This window comes from Vicugna pacos, chromosome 15, assembly GCF_048564905.1.
Source record: "Vicugna pacos chromosome 15, VicPac4, whole genome shotgun sequence".
Taxonomy (NCBI): domain Eukaryota; kingdom Metazoa; phylum Chordata; class Mammalia; order Artiodactyla; family Camelidae; genus Vicugna; species Vicugna pacos.
Genome location: NC_133001.1, coordinates 22,103,704 through 22,115,957, shown reverse-complemented (window position 1 = coordinate 22,115,957; position 12,254 = coordinate 22,103,704). Strand labels below are relative to the sequence as shown.

At 38.5% G+C, this 12,254-nt stretch overlaps 1 protein-coding gene across 2 annotated transcripts in view; it reads right to left on the bottom strand.

The window, feature by feature from the left end:
• Positions 1–12,242, bottom strand: part of ASB3 (ankyrin repeat and SOCS box containing 3) — an 81,502-nt gene extending 69,260 nt beyond the window's left edge. The window contains exons 1-2 of one of the 2 annotated variants that reach the window (XM_072937755.1): positions 12,055–12,186; positions 1,095–1,169 (exon numbers count right to left, since the gene is read on the bottom strand). In XM_072937755.1, the coding sequence (XP_072793856.1) occupies positions 1,095–1,165 (71 nt within the window). In that variant the 5' untranslated portion in view covers positions 1,166–1,169; positions 12,055–12,186. Of the gene's footprint in view, positions 1–1,094; positions 1,170–12,054 lie in introns of both variants that reach the window. The other variant, XM_031675624.2, reaches the window with a different exon arrangement.
• Between the last annotated feature and the right edge of the window lie 12 nt (positions 12,243–12,254).

Sequence of the window (12,254 nt, the reverse complement as noted above, 5' to 3'; positions counted from 1 at the left end):
ACAGGAAGGGTACACTAATACTCATTAATGAATGTCTCATAAGGATGTACTAGGAACTTTACACGTGGAAGCATCCTCTGAGCTTGTTTCCATAGTAACTTGCCCAGCTACATATCTAGTAAGTAGCAGAAACCTGTGTCTCTGCTAAAGCATAAGATCTTTCTACAATATATTTAAAAACCCATCTTCACTATCCTGCATCTTTTTTTCCAGGAGGTAAATTAGATAAACTTTTTTTATAATGAAGTAGTATGTGACTTGTTACATAGAGATGTCAATTATGATAGATGCATACAAATTCCCACAAATATAATAAGCCTATCCAAGATTCACATAACATAGGTCAGAATCACACAGGTGAATTCAGAGATCCAGCCTTTCATTTTACAGACATACCTACGTCAAAAGGAATTTGTAACTCCCCAAAGTGATTCTTCTTCCATTTTATATATAATTATGTTATGAAATATCAAGGGGGGAGGATTACTTTGGGATTCCCGTTTGTATGTCTTTCCAGGCTTTCACTGAGAAGTCAGACTAGAAAATACACATATGGTATACCATCATTTACAGGGAGACCATGTTCCAAAAAGCCCAGGGATAGATACTCATTTCCCTGGGATGGAGAAACATGACTAAAATGGACAAGTTAAACAATACTGAATTAGAGAAGCTAGGATTGGAGCTTCCCAACTAGCAAGAATCATGAAAGTACTGAGTTACCTACAACATAATTTACTTTTGTCAGCAAAACTGTAAGTCTCTATAGCGTTTGGACCTCAGTTCCAAACCATTCTCTCTCACTGTGCTCTCATCACACACACATAACTCAGACTGTCATTCCTCAGAGAAGAGATGTTAGTCAGGTGTTAAGTTTTAGGAATCTAAGAAAAGTATGAGTGTAAACCCTACACTGAGAAAAGAAACTTTTTTTTTTGAAATACAAGTGATATACTGATTTGCTTTTAAAATATTTAATGGAGGTGAAGAAATTTAAAATAGAGGGTATAGGAGAGAGAAGCAAGATGGCGGAGTAGAAGGACACTTGTAGCTCACCCTCCCCTACAAATACACCAAAACACATATCTACGGACCTACTCAGCCAACCAGAGCACCTGCTGAACTCCGACAGAACATCGCCCTCTTCGAAAGACAAAGACGCCATAAATCTGGTAGGAGAAAAGGAGAAAAGAAAGGAGAAAAAGCAAAACAGTGTGGGAACGGTCCCAAAGGGACAGTGCAGCAAAGGAGGGCTGGCGCTCATTCACTGGGTCTCTCCTCTCCAATGGAGAGGCCAGTGGGACTGAGGGGGACCTCCGAGGCTCAGATCTGCCCCGAGCACCCCTTGACCGACAGAACTGAGTTTAACGGGTACAAAGGGTCCCCACGACACCCAGCCCGAGATGCAAGTAGGCAGCTAGGGGCCGGGACAGGCTGCCTGAGCTGGGCGGAGGACTGGGGCAGCTGCACTGAGGCAGCCTCAGGGGACTGCAGGGTGCTGCATGATGTGGCTAGGAGGGGATACAGAGCAGAACCATCTCAGTCCCCCATAAATTGCAAAACAAGCAAAGCAACACTGCTGGTGTGCCCTGGGGAGAGGGACACCATAGCCTTTGTCTCCTCAGACCTGTGCCGCCATTACTGGCGCTTGTCATGAGAAGAGAGGCAGGGCAAAACCACAGTGTCATAGCCTCCTGTGTGCAGCGCCCAGGCGGGAGCAGGGCTGAGCCCTGAATCTGCACCCAGGGGCTCTGAAACCTCCTAGGCAGGACTGAGACTTGTTTACAGCCCGAGGCAGATAGGATCTTTCTTGCGCTACCAAGACAAACAAGGAGCTGAGATTTGGCACGGGGCAGAGGCAGGGCCGTTCTGCGGTCTTCCCTGAGCCCACCTTCAGAGCAGCGACCCGAGGTGGAGTGGGCAGCTACACAGGGCAGCGGAGCGACCAGAGCTGGGAGAGGGCGGGCAGCCACCTGCCTTCCTGGCAGGAACTGCAGCACCTGACCACGGTGCTGGGAGGGGGCACGATCCGCCCACCTGCCTCACCCGAGCGCAGCATCTGACTGTGACATCGGGAAGGGGGAGTGACCCGCCCGTCCACTGGGTAAGAGCTCAGCACCTGACCCAGTGTTGGGAGGGGGTGCAATCTGCTAGCCAGCAGAAACTGGAAGCAGCACAGATGAGGGCATCAACAGAGGGCCTCTGGAAACAGCAAGTTGAGTTCGAGAAACAGGGCAAAGACACAAAGACCTCTTGATAAAATCATTAACAGCACACCATCTCCAGGAGAACTAGATAACTGATACTCCTTAAGCCACAGTGCCAGATATGAGCAATATGAAGAAGCAGAGGAACCACTCCCAATTAAAAGAACACGAGAAATCCCCTGAAAGCACAATCAAGGAAATAGACATTGATGGCCTACTAGATCAAGATTTCAAAAAAGGACTGATCAAAGTACTGAAGGAACTAAAAGAAATAGTGTTTAGAGATATAAAATATGTCAAAAATGAAATAGAAGCCAAGTACAGGAGGCTTGGAGGGTCCCAAACAGGAAGAACCCAGACAGACCCACATCAAGACATATAATCAAGATGGTCAGAGTCAAGGGCAAGGCTATTCTTTAGAATAGAAGGAGAGATAAAGAACTTCACAGACAAGCAAAAACTAAGGGTTTACCAACACTAAACCCATGCTAAAAGAAATATTCACAGGTCTACTCTAAATAGAAAAGAAGCAGGATGCTACAAAAATGAGAAACTCATAACTGGAAAGGAGATAACTACTGTGAATTACAGAAAGAATAAACATAAAATTGTAAAAGAAGACATCTAAATCATTAAGAGTGGGAGAGGGAAGCAAGGAAAGCCATTGTGGAAAACAGTATGGAGATTCCTCAAAAGACTAGGAATAGACTTACTGTATGACCCAGGAATCCTGCTCCTGGGCATATATCCAGAAGGAACCTTACTTCAAAATGACATCTGCACCCCAATGTTCATAGCAGCACTATTTACACCAATAGCCAAGACATGGAAACAGCCTAAATGTCTATCAACAGATGAATGAATAAAGAAGATATGGTATATTTATACGATGGAATACTATTCAGCCACAAAAACTGACAACATAACGCCATTTGCAGCAACATGAATGTTTCTGGAGAATGTCAGTCTAAGTGAAGTAAGCCAGAAAGAGAAAGAAAAATACCATATGAGATTGCACATATAAGGAGTCTAAAAAAACAAAACAAAACACAAATACAAAACAGAAACAGACTCACAGACATAGAATACAAACTTGTGGTTGCCAAGGGGGCTGGGGGTAGGAAGGGACAGACTGGGATTTTAAAATGCAGAAGAGACAAACAAGATTATACTGTACAGCACAGAGAAATATATACAAGATCTGGTGGTAGCTCATAGGAAAAAAAATGTGATAATGAATACATATATGTTCATGTATAACTGAAAAATTGTGCTCAACACTAGAATTTGACACAACATTGTAAAATGACTATTACTCAATAAAAGAATGTAAAAAAACGAGGGTATAGTATCTTAGGGCACAATATAAATAGCTTATATGACTTTGGCAGGAGAAAGATCTATTAGATTAAGTGAGAAAAGAAACTTTAAATATAAATATCTAATGGGTTGGATTTTTAAAATCCTACTCCTACTTGGGGCCACTATTATACTTCCTTTTCACACTTTCAAACAACATATTCACTATTCAACCTACCAAGAACTGTAAGCACTATCCAAATACCACCTCCATACATTAATTGTTATCATTCAGGGAAACAAAGGTTGCTATGATGTCAACTCTGAATATCCAAAAACATGAATGTGACCCATTTCTTTAAGACTGATTTTGAAAGTTTCACCTTTGCCTATAGATATGGATTTCATCTTAAATAGGAAACTCTCTTTCATTTCCTACTGAATTGTTTATTATTTTACCTGACTGTGTATTTTATATCTTAAAAGTACCCATTTAATTTTAGTATATGTAAAGCAGTACACAGTACCTGATATAATACCCAATACTCAATAAGTACTATCTAATATTACTTTATATTGAGTATTCAAAAAATACCATGAATTTAGTATCTCTGAGATTCATGATTACAATGATGCCTATAGTTTAAGAACAATGTTTGGTCTATTAGAAGTTTTCAAGCATTTTAGTGTCAAAATTTCATTCCACTATATTAGATCACTCTTTTTCATAAATACATATATTTTTAAAATTATAACTTTGGAGCAGTTGTGAGTATCAATGTAAGCATCATGCCCCTGTAATTGACCATTCCTGATTATTTCAAAGTCAGTTATATGATAAATGTGCTTAAAATCCCCTCTCATCATACCATGTTAAAATCTACATATCAAATACAGTATTCCAATTATGCCTATCTGTTTTCAACAAAACTACTGTGACTATATTTTCTATGAATTTATTCAGCTTTTAATAATCTACTTTTGTGCATTTCTAAAGCTTTCAAATAAACTCACCCTAAGCATACATTAAAAACTCAACAATTAGTAGAATTGTTTTTTAATCCTGTGCCTACTCTTCAAAGAATTTTAACTCCTCCAGAAACAACTACTAAAATTATTCTTCTGTATGTCAAATTTATATGATGAAAATCAGCTTTCTTGAATTTCAGGGTTGTTCAATTCTTTTTAAGTTTCATTTTACCTTTCTAAAATATTATATAGTTCAGTACCAATTTCTCAGTGGTTTTATTTAACAGTACTGAATGAACCTCCTTGTCTTTATAAATGGTTTGCCAACACACATACCACCTTCTTTAACTGGAAAAACCATCACTTAATCCTACATTTCTTTTCTTACTCTTCCAGCTTTCCTAACCTTCACAGAATCTTTTTAACTACAGTTTCTATTTCCTTATGAACTCGTCTTAATGCCCCTCTAATTGACTTTACTCTGCCGTACTCTGCCCAATTGTGCAGTCTCAAGTCTCCAATGAACCCTTCTTGGTTCAACTCCAAGATCTCAGTTTTCATACTTCTTTATAATTCTGATGCATTAAACACTAGTGAAAAAAAGCAGAACATTTCACTGCATTTCCACTTATATCTTAGACTACTGTTTTCAGATGCATAAACTCATCAAATCCTACGTCTCAGTTACCATTTTTATTAGAAAACTTTCAATCTCTACCCTCTCTCAAAGTCTTTACAACTCTGTAAGTCTTATAGGTAAGGTATCTCCAGCCTAGCTATACAAACACCTGAAACTTGGTATACTAAAAACAGAATTCATCTCCTTTCCCAGCTAGAAAAATTGTGTCCCACATTACCTCCCTACACATGATACACATTAAATGTTGAACAACAGATAGAACAGAAAACACAACAAACAGGTTTATCACCTGTTTGGTGATAAATTGGTGAAAATATTGCCAACTTACAAGCTTTCATAGAAAGTGAATAATATTTTCACAATATTTACAAAATGCAGTTGTACACCTTGTTTACAATAAATTTTAGCATTTTACTAAAAACTTCATATAATGTTTTGTAATAAAAAGTCAAAAAGCAAAGTTAAAGGGAAGCCCTGAAGCCTAGCTGTGATATGATTTAAAAGGTTTCATGTTGTTAAGACCTATCCTTCAAGTATGAGCTGCAAGATATCTCAGTTAAATTAAGAACCTTATAATACATGCATTCCAATGTTCATAGTAGCACTACTTACAATAGCCAAGACATGGAAACAACCTAAATGTCAATCAACAAATGACTGAATAAAGAAGTTATGGTATACCAGAAATTGACACAACACTGTAAACTGATTCCAACTCAGTCAAAAAAAGAAAAGAAGTTGTTATGGTATATATATAATGGAATACTACTCAGCCATAAAAAAGAATAAAATAATGCCATTTACAGTAACATGGATGGACCTGGAGATCATCATCCTCAGTGAAGTAAGCCAGAAAGAGAATAAAAATATCTTATGATCACTTATATATGGAATCTTATTATAAAAAAAAACCACAAATGAACTTATTTACAAAACAGAAACATAGAAAACAAACTTATGGTTACCAGGGAGGTAAGGGATAAATTGGGAGTTCGAGATTTGCAGATACTGACCACTATATATAAAACAGATAAACAACAAATTTATACTGTATAGTACCGGGAACTATATTCAATACCTGTAGTAACATATAATGAAAAATACCAAAACAAATATATGTATGTAGATATATGACAAACATTATGCTGTATACCAGAAATTGACACATTGTAAACTAACTATATCTCAATTTTAAAAAATAGTTAAAAAAACCAATTGAAGCTCAACTAAATACAATGCTCTATAGGTAAAAAAAATTTTAATTAAAAAAAAAGAAACTTATTTTATAGCAAGAGTTAAGAGTTTTTACATCTTCTTGCCTCTAAACTTATTTCTTCTTACTAGCACATTCTCTACTCTGCACTCAGAATTATCTTCCTTAAATATGAAATTAGACTGGTCAATAACCAAAAACACCTCCCAGGGCAAACAAAATAAAGTTCAAATTCTTTAACCTGCTATCCCACTACTTACAACCTGGTGTTAGCATGTTTTGTCACATTTTACTTTCCACTAATGCACACCCCACCATGCTCAGTCACACCATCATCTTCAATCATTAAGACCCAGCAAAAATGAGGGGTTAACAGTATGTTGCAAGCAGTAACTATGCACCAAGACTATCAAAATAAAAAAAGACAGGCCCCAGATATCAAGAACCACATTTGGTGGGAAGACACACAAGCAAGCAAGTCAATGTTATTTAGCGTAATGGTTGGGACATAAAATAGAATACAGATAGGCAGATTACTAAATCAAACTAGTAAGATCAGAAAAAGCTCATAGAAAAAAATATAGTTGTTTATGGATCAAGGAACAGTAGTGCACTTATGGGACACTTACTAAAAATGCCAAAATCTATTCCAAGTACTTTACATGTATTAATCCCAATTTTCTTAAATGACAAAAATGAGAGACAAAAAGAGTTTAAGTTAAACAAACATAAAAATAGTAACTATCACTGAATACTTACAACATGCCAGGCACAGTGCTAAGCACTAAAAAGGAACAAAATGGAATTAAGACCTGTAATTTGGGGGAAAAAAAAAGTGAGAGATAGCAGCTTTCTTATTTTGTACCTCCACTGGTAAATTTTAACCCCAATGAGATTCTTTCCTAAAACATAATAAAATTAAAAGAATGAAAAAAAAACACAATATATGAAAAAGGATTCATTTAATTACCCACATCCTACAGCCATAATTTTTTTAAATTTAAAAAGAAATATATTTTATCCAATTTTCTCAATAGTACTAATTGATTTACTTAACAAATGCTTATGAATTATCTACTCTGTATAAGACAAAATAAGCACATGAATTTTCTTCCACTTCCTACCAAAATCCCACTGAAATTAATTCATTTAATCTGGAAGAGAAAAAGCAGGTGGGATTATACTGAGGATTAAGACAATGCAGAGAAATCTACAGTATAGAACAAATATGCAGGCACATCTTCTATGTATTTACATTCAAAATTCTCTATGATGATAACTAATGCGCATAATAATGACAGTGCAAGGTAAGATTCATTATGAATCATCAAAGATAAAATAAGACCACTAGCATTACAGGCAAAGTAGATATACACTACAGCACAAAATTCTTGGAGTGCTAGAAAGGTCCCCTGCTTGCCCCTAAACATCTTCACACTAATGTCTAAAACTTTAGCAGGAACAGTCATGCCTTTCATTTAAGAATCTAAACTAGTGGTTCTCAACCATGGGCCATTTTGCCTGCCAAAGAACATTTGGCAATGTCTGCAGTCATTTTTAGTCGTTACAACTTGGGGGTATGGGGGAGGGGGTGACCCATCCTACTAGCATCTAGTGGAAACAAGCCAGGGATACTATTAAACATTATACAATGCACAATATAGCCCCTCACGACAAAGGATCATCTGTTCCAAAATGTCAACAGTGCCAAGAAACTCTGGTCTATACTCCACTGAAATGCAAAAACATAATGTTTTTAGTATAACTTACACATAAACAAGCCCTCTACCTCAACCCAATCCAATCAAGCTTCCCCCCCCCCCTTCCTCCATGCTGCCAATCCAGTAGTTACTTATTCGCAAGTTTTACAACTACTCAGCAGCATTTACTTGATTCAGCTGGCTGGTCATTACCTCCTTCTTGAAACTTTCTTACCTCCTTTCTCTTGACTTCCTTAATATCTCAGTTTCCTGATATCTTTCGGCTTTCATGGGCACATCTTTCCAGTCTGTTTCATTAAGTCTTTACTGCTGTTCAGTAGCTAATGTTGCAATGACCCTTAGCTTCCCTTTGTTACCATTATTTGTTCCCTAAATGATCTCAACCAGTACCATGGTTTTAACTATATCCACATGCTGATAATGCCAAAATTTACAACTCCAGCCCTGACGTCCCCCCGAGCTTCAGATTTACTTAACTAACTCGTTAGCTCCACTTAATGTCTAACTGATATCTAATGCTTAACGTATCAAAAACAGAACGCTTGATTCAGAAATTATAATTATAGTAATCAAATCACATATGTAAAATGTTAACAACTGGGGAATCTAAGTTTGAGTCTTGCAACTTTTATGTAAGTTTGAAATCACTTCAAAATAGAGTCAAACAAACAAAAACACAGTTCCCATCAGTCCACATTCTGTTCTTCCTTGTTTCAGAAAACTGCACCACTAGATCCTCATAAAACATATCTAAACATCATCATTAATTCATCTCTGTAAGAATGTGCCATGTGCCACATCAATATATTTAAAGCGATGAAAGGGGGAAACTTACAACCAAGAATACTCTATCCAGCAAGGCTCTCATTCAGACTTCATGGAGAAATCAAAAGCTTCACAGATAAACAAAAGCTAAAAGATTTCAGCATCACCAAGCCAGCTTTACAACAAATGTTAAAGGATCTTCTCTAGTCATCAAACCGTAAGAAAAGAGAACAAAAAGAAGAAAGAGAAAAAAAAAAAGAGAGTCCTACAAAAGAATGCTTTGTCTGTTCAGGGTCTTTTGTGGTTCCTTATAAATTTTGGAACTGTTTGTTCTAGTTCTGTGAGGAATGTCACGGGTATTTTGATGGGGGTTGCACTGGATCTGTGGATTGCTTTGGGTAGTGTGGCCATTTTGATAGTGTTAATTCTCCCAATTCAAGAGCACAAGAAGTCTTTCCATTTCTTTGTGTCATTTCGGTTTTCAGAGTATAGGTAACCTTGGTTAAGTTTATTTCCAGGTATTTTGTTGTTTTTGATGTAATGGAAATGTCTCTGCCAGTTATAAAATTCTGGTTTTTGAAGTGAAAATAAAAAGTGAATGAAGAGCCACAAATTGCCAAATAGCCTTCTTTTTTATGAACGAGTTGTATTCCATTACATATATAAATACATGCTGCATCTTCATTATCTATTCAACCACTGATGTGCACTTAGGATGCTTCCATATCTTGGCAGTTATAAACAATGTTGCTGTTAAAAGCAGGGTGTATTATCTTTTTGAATTAATTCTTATTTTGTGGCTGGCTTTATTTCTTTGATAACTATGTAAGTTTAAAAAGCTAAAGGTCTAAACATTCTTAGAAACAACGAACAATACATATATGTAAATTAAAAAATATATGTTCAGTTAAAAAAGAAATGATCTATCAAGCCATGAAAGACATGGAAGAAACTTAAAAGACATATTACTAAATGAAAGAAGCCAGTCTGAAAAGGCTCCAACTGTGTAATTTCAACCAAATGACATTCTGGAAAAGGCACAGCTACAGAAACAACAAAAAGATCATGGTTTCCAGGGGGTTGGGGAGGTGGAGGGGAGGGATGAATAGATGGAGCACAAGGGATTTTTAGGGCAATGAAATTATTCTGTATGATACTATGGTGGTGGCTACATGTCATTACGCATTTGTCAAAACCCATAGAATGTACAACATCAAGAATGAACCCTAATGTAAACTATGGACTTTGGTTGATAATAATGCGCCCATGTTGGTTCATCAATTGTACCAAATATGCCACACTGATGAGGGATGTTGAGTGTAGGGGAGTATATATGTGTGGGTGAGGAGGGCTATGTGCAAACTCGATATTTTCAGCTCAATTCTGTTGTGAACCTGAAACTGCTCTAAAAGAATAAAGTCTATTAAAAAAAAAAAAAAAAGAATGTGCCACATCTAACCTACCAGCAAATTCAAGATGCTCTATGTGAAAAATACATTACAATTCAGGCCATTTCTCCCCATCTACACCACTACCAGCTTCCTTATTGGTCTCCTTTTTGCCACATTTGCCTCCTATGTTAGTTTCCTAGGGCTGCCATACAAATTACCACAAATCAGGTAGCTTAAAACAATAGAAATGTATTGCTTCACACTTCTGGGGATTAGATGGCTGAAATCAAGGAGTCAGTAGAGCCATGCTCTTTCTGAAACCTCCAGGGGAGGATCTGTCCTTACTTCTTCCCAGCTGCCGGTGGTTGCTGGCAAACTTTAAAATAAATTTTTTTAACTGATGTATAGTTGATTTATAACGTTGTGTTAATTTCTGTTGTACATTATAGTGATTCATTTATGTATATATTTCTTTTCGTATTCTTTTTCCTTATAGGCTATTACAAGATACTAAATATAGTTCCCTGTGCTACACAGTAGGACCCTGTTTATCTATTTTATATATAGTAGTGAGTATCTACAAATCCCAAACTCTCAATTTATCCCTCTCCACCCCCTTTCCCCCTGTCAACCATAAGTTATAAAACCCCAGTTCTAACATCGCCTCTTCTGGGAAGCCTTTCCCATTCAATCCCTGCCCTTCTTTATATCTCCACTCTTAACATCCCTCTTCTGTATAATCTATATAGCATGTGCCTCATAATACATAAAAAGTACTTAGACTAGTGCACACAGTAAATGTTATATAAATGCTAGCTACTTTATTATTACCACAATAGGTTACTATTATTTGCGTAATCTCTCTTGCTAGACCATGAGAGACAGAGGACAGAGACCCATTCATCTGCCATTTACCAATCCCAGTGTTCTGGTGTTCTGGCACATATTAAGCATTAATAAATAAATTAATAAATTAATTAATGAACAACACCTCAATTCTGGAACAAAGTAATTTTCTGTGTGTGTGTGTGTGTGTGTGTGTGTGTCTCAAATTCCAGGGGTGGGGAGGAGTCCATCTTTAGCAGATCTAGCAAGAAGGTCTAGCTTTTCCTACATCCAGAAAGACAATGACAGGTGCCTTATAGCTACCACTATATAGCCCATTATATTGGAAATTAAAACGTTGGCATTTTTTAAACAGGGGGAGGGGAATCCAAAACGTTCTGTGTTATCTTGAATGCAATCAGACGGGTCTTAATCTTATGTGACTTCATAACCTTACATTCACCTAGCCCTGAACCTCACAGAAATTCCTTGATAAAACAGCCACCCAACACTCCCAACTCTGAGATGAAGGAGGAGCCCCACGTCGGGTAAAAAGGCAGGGGTCGAGCTGTCTAGCTGTCCTCCCCACGAGAAGAGTCCCCGTCCATGCCACCCTCGGAGAAACAGTATTCTTCATACTGGGGGATGACAGGTTCCCTCAGCTCGGGCACCCCGAGCCCGGGGCTGTAGAGACTGAGCCGACTCTCCCGCGTTAGTCAGGAGCTGTAAGTGCTGAGATGACCACAGCCCACAGCAAAGAGGCGGAGAGAAGCTTCAAGCGGGAAAGACGAAGTGGACAGAGGCTACGTGCGGAGAAAAAGAAAAAGCAGCGATAGAGTAGAGCAGTCAGAGACATCGCCACTTTTCACTTCTCATGGCTACCTCGAATTTTTTCATCTGAAAACCAGCACCCGCCTCCCTCATACGCTCTTCTACCCGCTCCAGTCAGCGCCAAAGCCGCCGCCCAACCGCTGGGGAGCCGCGCGAATGGCGGGAGAGAGCGGCCGCCGCCTTCCGGACTCACCGGCTCTTCGTGCTGCCACTTCGCCGCCGCCGCCGAAAACGCTGCTCCGAGGCTGGTCTCCCAGCGTCGCCTCCCAGAAGGCCGCTGCGTTCGCTCCCCGTCGCGAGACTGTGGCTGTGGGAGAGGAGAGTAGCCTGGCTTGTGTTTCGGCTTCCGTAGGCAGACGGCCCGGCGGCCCCGGATGTTGATTTGCCTCCTGC